Genomic DNA, 15,265 nt, shown 5'->3' with positions numbered 1-15,265 from the left:
TAAACCGCTCTGAGTGGGAGTTAAGTTGTCCTGAAGGGTGGTATATAAATTGAATATTATTATTTGCTTCATTGGGAAAACTTGTGTGTACTGGTAGCTACATGTAAGCTGTCCCATTGGTGGCTAGTAGCCATTAGTGGACCTTCCCTCCACAAATCTGGCTAACCCTCTTTTAAAGCCATCCATATTTGTTTCCATCACTAAATCCACTGGCAGCAAAACCCACAATGTAAATTATGCCTTAAGTAAAGATGTAATTCCTTTTGTTTTTCCAGAATCTATAGCTATAGCTCATCAACCATTGGGGGGCTCCCTTTGGAATCCCTGTGGGCAGGGCTGAACTTCATACAGAATCATGTGACACCGTGACATCACTTCTGGTCACACAACTGGAAGTGAGGTCACACATCACCTGAATGCCACAGCAATCCCCCTAAAGAGTTTTGAGGGACTGCTAGAACATGCCCAAAGTGATGTGGCGGCAACTTTTTCTGCTCATTTTTTCCTGCCGTTGCAATAGCAAGCGGTGGGGAATGGGGACTAGGTGGACTCTCACAATAGCTGGAGAACTGGTCCCCCTTCAGCCCCCCAGTTCTAGTATTATAGGAGATGGAGAGAATTCTTCCCTCTTTTATAATTCTCTCTCATGTCCTCTCTCTGTCAATCTTTTTTCTAAACTAGGGCTGCCAGGAGCCTGAAGGGCCAAAGCAGGGGTAGAGGGGGCTGGGAGCAGCAGTGTACTTATCTCTCACACATGTGCTTTGCCCGCCTGCAAGCTTCTATGCTCCCCCATTCTGCTTAACTGGCTTCAGTGTGCCTGGTGTTTTCTCTGTTGTGTGGGGAAATGACATCATTTTCCAGCACGAACGAACAGACGCAGGGTGCTCTGAAACAAAAAAATTGCCTATTTCCATACTTCAGTGGCCAAGCACACTCAATGAAACCTTTAAACAGGTTGATTTTGGCTTCAGTGCACTCCTCAGCTCTTCCTTCATGCTGGAAAAGAGCTTCATTTTCTAGCAGAATGGTGGAAACACTGGGTGCGCTGAAGCCAGTTCAGTGGGACAGGGGAATGTGTGCATACGCTTTTCTCCCCACCCTGTGCCTTCCTCTTCCCCTGCTGGTCAGATGAGTGGGGCCAGGGGGTGGCAGATGGGGGGGGGGTCCCCCACCCCCAGCGCTCTGCACTTCATCAAGTTATCTTACTATATAATTGAGTAAGCATATTTCAGACAACTCACGTTATACCCTGGTGCACCGCCAGAGAACACTGCCACGAAGGGAAGCCTAGGCAAGGCAACATGTCCCTCCAAAAAAACATGTCATGGTGGGAAGCCAGGGTGGGAGCAGGTGGCAATGCCTGCCTCCAGCCTTCACCCAGCTGGCATTAGGAGTGAGGCAGGTAGCAATGCCGACCACCCAACGTAACCCAGCTGATATTAGGAGTGGAGCAGGTGGCAATGCCCACCCACCCTCCGTCTTAACCCAGCTGGTATTAGGAGCAGAGCAGGTGGAAATGCCCACCCCCGCCTTAGTCCAGATGGTATTAGGAGCGGAGCAGGTCGCAATGGGCAACTCCTGCCTTAACTCAGCTGGAATCAGCAGCGGAGCAGGTCGCAATGCCCACTGCTCTTTGAACCAGTTGGGGTCAGGAGCAAAGCAGTTGGCAATGCTTGTCCCCCGCCTTAACCCACTTGGTATTAAGAGCGGGGAAGGTGGCAATGTCCACCCCCACCTTAACCCACCTGGTATTAGGAGTGGAGCAGGTGGCAATGCCCTCCTCTGCCTTAAGCCAGCTGGTATTAGTGGTGGAGCAGGTGGCAATGGCCACCCTTTGCCATCACCCATTTGGGATCAGGAGTGGAGCAGGTGGCAGTGCCCACCTCACACCTTCACCTGGCTGGGATCAGGCGCAAAGCAGGAGGCAATGCCCTTCCTTCCTTTACCCAGCTGGGATAAGGAGCAGAGCAGATGGCAATGCCCGTCGTCTTCAACCTACCAGAATAAGCCATTGAGCAGATGGCAGTGCCCACCCTTTCACCCTCCCGGAGTCAGGATGCCTGCCCCCCCCTTCAACCTGCTGGAATCAGGTGCAGAGCAGGTGGCAATGCCTGCACCCCCTTCACCCATCTGGCATCAGGTGCAGAGCAGGTAGTAAAGCCCACCTTCACCTGTCAGGATCAGGCGCAGAGCAGAAGGCAATGCCTGTTCCTCCCTTCACTCAGCAGGGAACAGGTGGCAATGCCTACCCCCCCCCTTCACCCAGCAGGGATCAGGCTTGGAGCAGGCAGCAATGACTGCCCCCCTTCACCTAGCTGTAGTCAGACACGTAAGAGGAGACAATGCCCCCGCCTTTACCCAGCATGGAGCAGGCATGGAGCAGGTAGCAAAGCCCACCACCCCTTCACATAGCTGAGATCAGGCGTGGAGCAATAACAATGCCCAACCCCCTCCTTCACCCGCTGAAATCAGTGACGAAAGAGGAGCGAAAGCCTGCCCACCCTCCCCTTTCCAGAGCCCGTTGTATTTTTTCCCCCCACAACGGGCTTTGTTGCTAGTCCACTATAACCTCAAGATCTCTTTCAATATCAGTCTTGGCCAGTTCAGACCCCATTAGTAAGCTACATCTTTTTTTCCATTAGTGCATCACCTTGTACTTGCCTACAACTGAAGCATCCTTTGCCATGTTGCTCCCCACTCACCAAATCTGAAAAGATCTTCATGAAACTCTCTGTATAATTCCAAAGATCCTCCTGCTCAACCTTTGAACGTGTTATTCGTGGTTGTGCTGCTCTCTCTTCTCAGCAACTGCACTGGTACCATTACCTTTTAAAAGAAGGTTCTTCTTTTTGCTGGCTGGCTACTTGTTCTTTGAGATCAGGGACTCACTCTGATGTACGGGATAACATCTTGGGCAACCATCACCCTGTATGGGAGAACACGTTTGGCCCAGTTTGTGGCCACACCCAAATGTGTTGCTGAAACCAAAAGCCAAATGTTGCAAGAAGCAAAATATTTTGCGACCTTCTCCCCTTGTTGTGCAGGTACTTCTGAAAGATAGCCTTCTCCATGGACGGCTGCTGCTATTGTACAATCAATGCATCCTCCCCTTACTTTATGGCAACCATGTTGATGAAAAAGCCTTCTTCAAACGTACATGGCTTAGCAATGCTTCACCAGGTGGCAGTGTTACACACACTTCACCATTTGTCATAACGGAGCATCAAGCTGAACCCTTAGCACAAAATTGTGTTTAAAATCAGGCTAATTGTCGGTAAGGAGCTGTCACAGTTCTGCAAAGATGTTACTAGAGGCAAGTCATTTGGGTTTGCCTGCATCTCTCCCCGTCTCTGGTGCTTAATTTCATTAGCAGACCAAAGCAATTGACCCCGCTCAAGTGATTAGAAAGGGAGACGTTTGCATGTTAATGTCTCTTTTCCCCAATAGAAATGGGCAGCTCTGTTTATGGCTCAACTGGCAGCCACTTCAGGCCTGCCAATGAACCAAGCTCCCAGTGGCCAGATTGGTCTTTCCATCATTTAAAAATCCAAGTTGGGAGGATTTCACAGGGGTCTATTTTGATAAGCACCCCCCACCAACACAAGCAGCAGCACTCCTTGTAGAACTTCGCCTCAAATATCCAATTCCACCCCTGTAAATAATGAGTGGCATTCTGCGCCAGCTTAGCAGTACAATAACAAAGAGAGCTGCACTCTTCTAAGGCAACTGAAGGGTGGCTGTTTCAAACGTGGCTGTTTCAATCAAGGGAAGCTCCTTAGGCTTGGAAGAAGACATTAAACGTTACTGAGAAGTCAGGCAGAATACACGTTAAGTATTTTCGGCTCTACGTTGTTTTTTGAAACTCAAATTGTAATTCACACTGCAGGGGAAATAGCCCAAGAGGACCAGGACTGTCGGCCTTTTTGAAGTGGTGGCAGAGAACAATCAAGCTGATTTACAACTTATCACACACTCAGTGTGTTGAAAGAATAACACAATCCACATTTTCGTTTGGCGCTCCCCTCCCTCTCCAACAGATCCTACTGGACAACCAGTTGCATTTCACAAACAACCTCAAAGAAGCAATTGCAGCTACCGCATTGGTACTTTTATTAACCCACTGAATTGAACAAAAGGATGAAAATAACATAACTGTCATTTCCTCGATTTCCCTTCTTTATTATTGCTATTTATAAAAGTGATGGGGTAATTGCGATTTTGATGGGAAGCTAAAGGGGTGTGTGTGTCAATGCCGATGGTCAAGAACCACAGCCCGAGGGGAAAATTCACATCCGTTTCCCTTAGCAAAAGAACAGAAGCTTTTCTGAAAACTAGGAAGAGATCTTGGTTTACTTTACGACTTGCAGGTTGCCTCTAGCACGAGGGTAGGCATGTGTGCCAACAGTAGTAGACCAGATCAGGAAGGAGGGACTGCAGCTTAGCTGAAAAGCATCTGCTTAGCGTCTGGAAGGTCCCAAGTTTAATCCCCAGCAGCTCCAGCTAAAAGGATCAGGTGTGAATGACCTCCATCTGAGACCTGGCAGATTGGCTACCAGCCTGAGTATACAATACTGACCATAATGGACCGATAGCTGATTCAGTATAAGGCAGCTTCAGATTTTACGCACCCACCCCACCCTCATATTGCTTTACACCCAAGGCCAGATCTCCTCCCAAGCAACCAAGGCATGGCAGAGGCCAGCCCCACAGGCAAAGGTAGCAGGCAGAGCTTATGCATCTCATCACTTCCCAGACCAGTACAGCCACTAACCAGGCTCAAGGGTCACTGGGACTTTGCTTGCTCCAAGCACGTCCAGCCACGTACGATCCTCTCATCTTCTCCCCCATAAGAACACAAGAAGAGCCATGCTGGATCGGACCAAAAGCCCACCCAGGCCAGCACTCGGTTCACACAGCGGCTGACTATCTGCCTGCAGGAAGTGCTCGAGAAGGTTGACTGCAACAGCACCTTCCCCATAGCAACTCCACCCATCATGACAAGCAGCCATCATAACTGGTCGCCTCCCCAGCATTTTGGTTGCTGGCCTATCAGCATCATCACAGATAGAATCATAGAACTGGAAGCGTCCTCCAGGGACATCTGGTCCAACCCCCTGCGCAATGCAGGAAATTCACAACTACCTCCCTCTCACACCTTCAGGGACCTCTACTCCATGCCCAGAAGATGGCAAAAGGCCTTCAGGATTCCTGGCATACCTGGTCTGGAGAAAACTGCTTACTGACCCCAAAGTGGCAATCAGCATTACCCAGGCCATGTAAGAAGGGCCACGAGAACTAAGCACTGATGTAACTCTTCTTGCCCTCCCTCTCATGATCTGTCTAGGTTCACATTGGCCCCCAAAAGGTTGCCCTCTTCTGCTTTGTTTAAGTGCTTCAATATTAACTCTCTCCTCTCCCACTTTTAAGAAAAGAGACAAACTGGCTAAACAAAGCACACAGTGAAAGAACTGGATTGTTGTTGTTTTTTAATTTCAAAATTATAACCAATAAAATAAGAGAGCATCATTTTTTTTTAAAAAAAAAATTGAAACTCCTTGAGCATTGAAGTTCAGAGAAGCTGCATTCCAGGCATTTTGTTGAACATAAAAGATTTGAGTTTCCCTTTTTAAAAAAAAATAAAAGTACATTCATTGTGTGCAAAGTACATTTCCAATACATGCCGTTTCCAGGCAGTGATTTCTTCATTTCCCCCCCGTAAGGCACAGTGATTAACTTTTAAAATCTGTAACTATTTTTAAGACTGATTTCCTTCAGCAATCAGAAAATGAAGAATAATTCTGCTGCAATGAAAGATTTTTGGGAGGCCTGTACCACTTTTAGACTGTGAGTGGAAAGAGACACATTTGAATTCTTCTTCCACCCTCTGCCAAACCTTCTTACACACAGAGTAGCTAGTATGTCAGGGCAAATAGACCTAAGCTCTCTCCCTGAATAGCTATTTTTCTACATTCATGGCACTTCATCACAAAACAGCACCAATTCCTGCCTGCAGTGGTACAGTGAAGTGAATGCGCTGGATTCTGTCGCATGTGGAAGGTGGGCACCACAGTCTTCAATCATTACACCGAACTATGGTTTGAGATTCTAAAATTCCGAAGCAAGGTGCCGCTTCCTTGCGTCTGTTGTTCATTGGCATTGCATGCCTGTTCTGGGAGAATGTGGAGGCAGAGCCATGCAGACAACTGTAGTGTATCAAAGCACTACAAAACACAGTTGGCATAAAGAATGATTTGCAAAACCCATTTCAAACCCAGGCTTCTCCAATTCTGGCTTGCTGGCTACTACAGAACAAGATGGTGTTAAGCTTCTTTATCTATGGCTTAGTGTGATGTTTGAACTGAGCTACTGCAAGTGGCCAAGGACTTTGAGTAAGCTTCACTGTAGAGCAGCTGCTGTCAACTCAGGCCTGCCTTGAACAACCTCATTGCTTTACCTACTACACCGCACTAGCCCTTCAACAGAAGCACTGCATTCGTGCATCCTTTCCAGAGATGCAAGCCATATTCTATCTTCTCTGACTGCTTTTTATTAAGGCTCATTCTTAGAGGCCGTAAGGCAATAAAATTCTCCATAATTTCTCATGATGCTTGGTAGGGTAGGGATGTACTGTTGCTGGGAGGGCATCGTCTAAAACTCTACCACCATTACACGTGGGTTATAGGAGAAGTAGCCACAGCTATGCTCTCTATAGCGCATTCGTCAGAGCCTCTACGGATCCGGAAGTAGCCATCTTCACCCCAGGAGTCACTCCAGCTGTTCTTCACTATCCAGAACTTCTCGCCAGTATGCGGATCACTGCCGTAACCCACAAGGAGGACAGCGTGATCAGCCATTTCAAAGGGGTTGAAAGGATCCATCAGCCCCGTGTGGTGGTAGATCCCCCCTCTGTAATTAGGGAAGTCTGGAAACACCTGAAAGCAGACAGCCATCGGCCCGTTTTTAACAAGTTCAAGTTTCATTAGCGCTTCATTGCATCCGCCATAGAATCCTCCAACATAGTGGTAGTCGGAGGTGTAGTAGTGGTAACAGTCCTTCTTAAGAGAGCAGGGGGAATCAACGCCTGTGTAAGGCAAGCACGACTCCTCAGCCACGCCAAAATCTTGAGCGTATTTCCCGACGAGGTAAGGGAAGCCTCCCATACAGCCTGGGGGGAAAAAAATTAGAAGGCATCTTTGGATTGTGGCTATAAAGACAGTAGTCTTACTACAATTTTTAGCATCAGCATTTGTACTGTGACTTTTCCCAAAAGATTTCAAGGGCCAGAGGGAGCAGAGCAGGGGTGACACAGGAACCTGCACCCTTCATGAGACAGCGGGGCACTGCGGCAGGCAGGTGTGGCTAGTCTGGCTAGTCCTGCCCAGTCTGCTTTGAAGGGATACAAGCATAATCTGAATGCGCATTTTGCTATATGTACTCGGAAACTACAGCCAGGATTGGCCAACACACAGCAGAAGACTCTGCATAGCTGCTGTAGCACAGTGGTTAAGTAGTTCGGCTGCAAATCAGCACTCTACTGGTTCGAATCCCACTACTGCTATGAACTCAGTAGGTGGCCTTGAGTAAGCCACTCCTCTCTGCCCCAGCTCCCCAGCTGTATTGTGGGGATAACAACACTAACTTGTTTACTGCTCTGGGTGAGGCACTCTTCTGTCTAATAATAATAATAATCAAATTATGTGCAATACTTTTAACAACAACAACATCAGGAGTCCCCAACATTTTTGAGCTTGCGGGCACCTTTGAAATTCTGACATAGGATAGGCACAACCACAAAACAGATGCCCCAGGAGCAAAGTTATACACTCTAATGCTAACTCTTTGATATTTCATGTAGAAGATCTGCTTAACTTGCACAGCTAATCTCGTAGCCAATTGGAAGCCTTCCTGGGCAAAGGCCCCCATTTGGCTCTGTGTACTTTGTACTTTAAAAAAAAAAAAACCTCGGGAGATGCCAAGAAAGGTGTCGACAGGCACCAAGTTGGGAATTCCTGCTGTTTTTTTATACTAAGTCCCAGTACAACAGCAAAGCTACTATCGATACAAGGTGTGAGCTGTGTATGGACAAAAAGATTTCATAACCCCCTAGGCTCCCTCCCCTCTCTCCAGAAAGTGACACACATCTTTGTTCAATTGCTTATTGCGTTCTGTTCAGGGAGAGATTTGGGACAGCAAAGTGGTTCAGAGATGCAACGAAAAGGTCTCCACTAACAAGTGACGGCGTTTATCTTACCAGGAGACAAAGCCATTGCCTTGCAGCCAAGAGTTATTTCAAACTGAGAAAGGATCGCCTCTACTGAAAGAACGGAGCCCCTGGAAACGGGTTCCAGTGTTCTTTGTCGCTTCCAGATCTAGTCTTTACCTACTTTTAAGTAACAGCTCAGCCACTCCCCCCTCCCCCCAACACCTTGCGGGGGAATCAAGGTGGGGGTGAAAGGTTCTTAAACCCCCATAGTAAGAGCTGACACTGACAGCCACTGACAGCGGACACTTCCAGCTGTACCTCTGCTGCTGCCCACCCTGGAAAGAGCTTGTGACTCAGCTCATATTTTAGTTCTCTGTGGAGGCTGCACATCACATCTCTGCATGAGTCCCTGTCCTGAAAGTAGTTGGCTCTCAGTCCTTGCTGAACAAAAAAGGTGGCTCTCAAAATTAAAATATTAGTTGCTAATAATTGAGCCGAGCTCACGCCCGGCTCAATTATTTCAAACAGTTCGGTCCTTGGTCTCCCTCTCTCAGGGAGACCACCAAATTCTTAATTCAACTATTGGCTGCGAGGCTTTTGCGAGCTATTTTGCGGGTAAAATCTTGTCCCTTCGCCGTGGCCTGCCACCCACTGTTGATACAGTAAGGGAACTGGAGACCCCTTGGCCGTCTTCTGGGTCCGTATTAGACCATTTCAGCCTGCTCTCTCAGGACGATGTTGACAGGATCCTGCAGGGGATGAGGCCAACCACCTGTCCTCTGGACCCCTGCCCATCCTGGCTGGTGAAGGCCAGCTCGGAGGGGCTACGGGACCATCTGGAGGCCATTGTTAACATCTCCCTGAGCTCTGGGGTTTTTCCAGGAGTGTTAAAGGAGGCGGTAGTGCGGCCCCTCCTGAAAAAACCATCTTTGGACCCCACCGACCCGTCCAGTTACCGCCCAGTGTCGAACCTCCCGTTCCTGGGCAAGGTGATTGAGCGGGCGGTGGTGGTACAACTGCAGGAATTCCTGAATGATGCTCTAGTCCTGGACCCATTCCAGTCTGGCTTCCGTCCTGGCCATGGGACGGAGACAGCCTTGGTTGCCCTCACAGACGACCTTCGCAGGCATCTGGATCGAGGCGGGTCAGCGCTGCTTGTGTTACTTGATCTCACAACAGCGTTTGACACGGTTGACTATGATTTGTTGGCCAGCCGCCTTGCTGACGTGGGGATTAGGGGGACAGTCTTACAGTGGCTGGTCTCCTTTCTCCAGGGTCGGGGACAGAGGGTGGCGCTCGGGGGAGATCTATCGGCCCGTCACCCTTTGGTTTGCGGGGTTCCCCAAGGGGCGATACTCTCCCCAATGTTATTTAACATCTATATGCGCCCCCTCGCCCAGTTGGTGCGGAGGTTTGGGCTGGGTTGTCATCAATACGCGGATGACACCCAACTTTTTCTGTTGATGGACGGCCGGCCAGACACGGCCCCAGACAATCTGGCCAGAGCTTTGGAGGCTGTGATGGCATGGTTGAAACAGAGCAGGCTGAAATTGAACCCAGTGAAGACGGAGGTCCTGCAGCTGGGACGGGGGCTGCCAGATGTTGGGATCCAGCTCCCTGCCCTGGATGGGACACCACTGGCAACTTTGCCAGTGGTAAAGAGTCTGGGTGTGTTCCTGGATGCCTCCCTATCGATGGAGGCCCAGGTCACGGCGGTTGCCAAGTCTGCATTTTTCCATCTTCGTCAGATCAGGCAACTTGCCCCCTACCTGACGCCCCAGGACCTGGCTACAGTGATCCATGCAACGGTCACCTCCAGGCTAGATTACTGTAACTCACTCTACGCTGGGCTACCCCTGGGCCTGATCCGGAAACTACAACTGGTCCAGAATGCGGCGGCACGGGTCCTGACTGGTATACCTTACCAGTCACACATCACACCTGTCCTGCGCCAGCTGCACTGGCTTCCAGTTGAATTCCGAATCAGGTTCAAAGTGTTGGTTCTTACCTTTAAAGCCCTGAGTGGGTTGGGACCGGCATATCTTCGGGACCGCCTCTCCCTGTACGTTCCCCGGAGATCGCTCCGATCAGCGAATAAATATTTACTTGTGGTCCCCGGCCCTAAGGAAGCCCGCCTCGCTTCAACCAGGGCCAGGGCTTTTTCAGTCCTGGCCCCAGCCTGGTGGAACGCTCTGTTAATGGAAACCCGGGCCCAGCGGGACATATTATCGTTCCGCCGGGCCTGTAAGACAGAGCTGTTCCGCCAAGCGTTTGGTGATTGAAGGGGGCGGTGCCATGTCGGCCTCCCACCTTTGGGGTGGGGAAGGTTCTCCCCACCACTGCACCTTGTTAATTTGTTTTATTATTTGTATATTGATTTTAGTTTTTGTTTTTATCAATTTTAACTGTTCACCGCCCAGAGCCCCTGGGATGGGCGGTATATAAATTGAATAAATAAAATAAATAAATAAATAAACAAGGTTCTCTTGTAGCCCTCCTGATTACCTTGAGCATACTCGGTGCAGGAAACAATTTGCTGGGGACTTAGAACTGGAGTCTGCGTATTGTTGGAGAGGATGCGAATCCTGGCTTCCATCATGCCCATAGTAGCAAAGGCGTAGCAGCTTCCACAGGGCCCTGAGAACAACAGGAAACAACATTAGTCAATTAACAGTAATTCCCAAATTGCACACTGGGGCCATTGCCAGTGTATTAAGAGAGCTGCTGGTATTCTGTGAGAAAGGTTAGCTACGTTAATAAGATTACTGCCCAGCCCCCTAAATCCAGAGAAGACACTCGCCCCTACATCTCTGGATGATTTACTGTTCTGGCCTTGGCTTCTTCCAATTAGCTTGTGTTGCAGGCAGGAAGTTCTGCTCCAATCTAATGTGACTGGACTCTTCAGCCATGACTCTTCAGTCGTGGCTGCTTCAGACAGCAGTATATGTAGGTCTCCTGTCGCACCTCTGCATGAGTTTACTTCTTTGATCATGCCTTCCACACAGGCAGCACAAACAGGACAATTACTCATGCAGGCACACAGAGAAGAATTTTCTGCGGACAGGTTTTTCACACTCTTACGCATTCCACAAAATAATTTGTGTGAGTCCAAGTGCTTAGGAACCCTCCTCCTCAATTTCCACTTGCAAAATGTGCACTGGTTATCAATAATATGGGAAAACATTACCCTATGTGCTGTTATCCCAAGCAACTATCTTGCACAGCCTCACTATTCCACCCCACTATTCCACCTCACTATTCCAGCCTCACTCGCCCCTACATCTCTGGATGATTTACTGTTCTGGCCTTGGCTTCTTCCAATTAGCTTGTGTTGCAGGCAGGAAGTTCTGCTCCAATCTAATGTGACTGGACTCTTCAGCCATGACTCTTCAGTCGTGGCTGCTTCAGACAGCAGTATATGTAGGTCTCCTGTCGCACCTCTGCATGAGTTTACTTCTTTGATCATGCCTTCCACACAGGCAGCACAAACAGGACAATTACTCATGCAGGCACACAGAGAAGAATTTTCTGCGGACAGGTTTTTCACACTCTTACGCATTCCACAAAATAATTTGTGTGAGTCCAAGTGCTTAGGAACCCTCCTCCTCAATTTCCACTTGCAAAATGTGCACTGGTTATCAATAATATGGGAAAACATTACCCTATGTGCTGTTATCCCAAGCAACTATCTTGCACAGCCTCACTATTCCACCCCGCCCCCCAGCTACTAACCATTTATGCTGCATATAATAATAACAACACTGTGCTTATAATACCACTCTTCTAGACAGAATAGGGACCATTCAAAGCAGAGAACAGTGTTATTATTATCCCCACAATCCAGCTGGGGCTGAGAGAAGCAGCATGCCCAAGGCCAGCTGCTGAGCTCATGGCAGTAGTTGGATTCAAACCAGCAGAGTGCTGAGTCACAGCCCAACCACTTAGCTATTATGTTACAGCAGCTTCACATGGTGATTAACCATGTACTTCCTTTTTACCAGTGAGGAAATGAAGCTTGGTGACAGTGTTCCCCACCACTGACTACACAACGAAGCAGAGGCCGAACAGACCCAGTTTCAAGACTACTTGTTACCACTGGACCACACAAGCTCTCTTCTCTACAACTGTGAAGACTAGGAATAAGTTTTGAAAAAGCCATCCCTCTCCCCAGATATCCTCAGAGTTCCAAATATATCCTTTCATTTAGCTGACTTAAGGAAGGCATTCAGCCCATCAACTTTCACACAACGTGGGGATGTGGGATGGTAGACTACACTTATGCACCCAGAAGGTCCCAGAGTCATTCCCCAACATCTCCAGTTATGGAGAGCTGGAGGAGAGAAAACTAGACTGTGAAACTCGAGAGATACTCGAAAATACAATGGTTTTCTATCTAGTTTCATAGCGCTGGCCATATGGGCTTCTAGCCGTCCAACTCACATATTAGGCATTCCTAGAAAAATCGGGGTTGCTATCACCAGCCCTCCAGTTTACGGTACTGGACCACCACCACCCACCCTGAGATGAATTTCTTAGTAGCCTATATTGTGTTGGTTTTTCAAAGGCTCTTAAATGCTTTAAAGCCTTCTACTGCTTAGCAACATGACCACTCCCTTAACATCGCAGAATGAACTTGCGCTTGCCAAATCAGCACTGGGGCAGAACAAAGCGGCTTGCTGGCTGCAGGCAATTTGATTCTACCTCTCTTGTCCAAGATGCATTTCAGGATGCTGGGTGTTGGAGAGGGACTGAAAAGCCAAACTAGCTCTTGTGGTGTCAAAACAGATGCGGGCAGCCAGCAAGCACAGTGACATACAGAAAGATTCTACTCAATTTACCTAAATCCTCACTTTTCAAACTATGCAGGGAACCAACCATAAAGAGGGCCAACCATGGCTCAGTGGCGGAGCACCAATTTGGCTTGCAGAAGGTCTCAGGTTCAATCTCCAGTTGAAAGGATCAGGTAGAAGGAGGTGTGAAAGATCCTGGAGAGCCACGGTCAGTCCGAATGCTGGCCGTGGAAGACCAACGGTCTGATTGAGTATAAGGCAGTTTCATTTATGTTCATTCTGCACCCTTGATCCAAAGTAAGATCAGCCCCCCACCTTACATAAAGGCCATTTTAACCTGAATGGGTTTTAACAATGGGACTAAGTGCAAGGATCAGATACGGACTTTTCCGCTTCAAGAAATAAGACCAGCTTCTGCCAGAATGAGATGCATTAGGCACACACTGTGGGTGGACAGCACATGTTTGCACCGAGCATTCCAGTTTCAGTCCTTAGCAACTTGTGTTGCGTTTGCTTCTGTGCACCCCCCCGCCCCGCTGCCTTCTCTGGTGCCTTGTCAATCTGACAGCCTGCAACAAGTTCCTGGTTGCCTCAACTTGCTCTGCAGACACTCATAAACATGCCACGGTAATTGGTTCCCTAATATCAACAAAAATAAATTGGTTATTGGGTACAGCGGCACATTCATTTGCTAACTCGGCAATATTGATGGCTATGGGGGGGGGGGGGGAGAAAAACCTGACCCAACCAATCTGTGTTATCAAATGCAATCTAAGCTCATTTATAAAAGCAACTGCTTTTTCTGATGTTCTCCAAATTCAATTTTAACAGGAGTTTAAATTGCATTAAAGGCCTTTTGATCCACGGCCAAGGGGATCGCTTAAAACAAAAGGCTGATTAACATGGCATAAAGCATTCTTGGAAAGAGATCATTCTAGAGGACAGCTCTCTTTCCCAACTGCTGTTATTTTTCCAGCATGTTCTTTAAGGCTACGGGAAGGAGAATTCCCAGGTAAGAGTTCTCAACAGCAATCCAATGCTAAGAAGTTGACCGGAATGCAGCCCCTTCCCCCCAAAAGCAACTGCTCTTCCTCCTCTAGAGTGGCGGCCTTCAATCATTCCAGATCCAAGTTCCGCCGATTGTGTCCTCCATAATCAGGTTATCAATGATGTGACAGGAAGAGGGGAGATGGTGATACGACATCACTGGTGTCATGGCCAGGACTGTGGGGCAGACCACCTGGGGACAGGAAACAAGCTGAAAACCAGGTGACGTACTGTATCGTGGGCGTATTGTATCCTTCCAAAAGGCAGCACAAAAAGAGGTAGCACTAGTTATTTATTTTCTTCATTTAGAGCCTGCCGTTCTTGCCAAAACTCAAGGTGAATTAAAAGAAAACAATTCAGTCAGACAGCAAAGACACTCAATGAGCAATGCACAATAATTACAAAATGGAAGTACAATGCTGACAAAAAACCCTGTCTAAGGCATGACATCCCATTATGCATAAAGCACATTACAAAAACATAAGACAATGCAGTAAAAGGAAGGTGAGACATACAATAAACATTGCAATAGACCAGTGGTCCTCAATATGACACCTGTGGGCACCATGATGCCCACTTACACCTTTCCTGGCACCCACCAAATGTTTTTAGAATGTGGGTGGGCATGGGTGGAGCTGCTGCCCAGTGTGACTTCTGACTGGCTGTGCTGGCTAAAATAACTGTTTCAACAGCAGCTGTCACCACAGTGTTGGTTTTATTCTCTCTCACACACCCCTACTCCCCAGTGTATTTTTAAATTACTCCTGTCCCAACATGTGGACTTCATGTGTGTGCATTTGCTCCTCCTGTAACGGCCATTTTGGGAATGGCTCCACCTCTTGCAGCAGCCATTTTGTGGCTGCACCAACCACCCCGTGTTAATATTCCAATGGGTCAAAAAAGCTGGGGACGCCTAAAACAGACTACAATCCTATTCCCTTGTCAAAACACCTTCCTGAGTTGTTTTATTATTATTCTCACCCCCTTCTACAAAACAGAAATGTACCAGAGTGTGTCCGTAAAATGACAAAAATGTATTCAGGAGCCAGCATATGCATATCTGTAATCCATTAGTGGATCCCAGCCCATGTATCAAAGAACACTGCTCTACATCAGTTGCATGAACAGGCCACGCTGTGCTATAGGCAATGGCTTTATCAGCCAACCTCATTTTTGCGTTGACTCTGATTAAGCCACTATTTCTTTGCCTATTCAAAAATGAAGC

General features: G+C 48.1%; 1 protein-coding gene across 1 annotated transcript in view; it reads right to left on the bottom strand.

Annotated features, from left to right (window-relative positions):
• Window positions 1-5,455: 5,455 nt before the first annotated feature.
• The window catches only part of CTSC (cathepsin C), a 38,435-nt gene continuing 28,625 nt past the window's right edge, over window positions 5,456-15,265 (bottom strand). The window contains exons 6-7 of the mRNA XM_054973768.1: window positions 10,709-10,840; window positions 5,456-7,165 (exon numbers count right to left, since the gene is read on the bottom strand). Coding sequence (XP_054829743.1) covers window positions 6,666-7,165; window positions 10,709-10,840 — 632 coding nt within the window. The 3' untranslated portion in view covers window positions 5,456-6,665. The remainder of the gene's footprint in view (window positions 7,166-10,708; window positions 10,841-15,265) is intronic.

This window comes from Eublepharis macularius, chromosome 3 (assembly GCF_028583425.1).
Source record: "Eublepharis macularius isolate TG4126 chromosome 3, MPM_Emac_v1.0, whole genome shotgun sequence".
NCBI lineage: Eukaryota > Metazoa > Chordata > Lepidosauria > Squamata > Eublepharidae > Eublepharis > Eublepharis macularius.
This window is presented reverse-complemented; position numbering and strand designations above follow the sequence as displayed.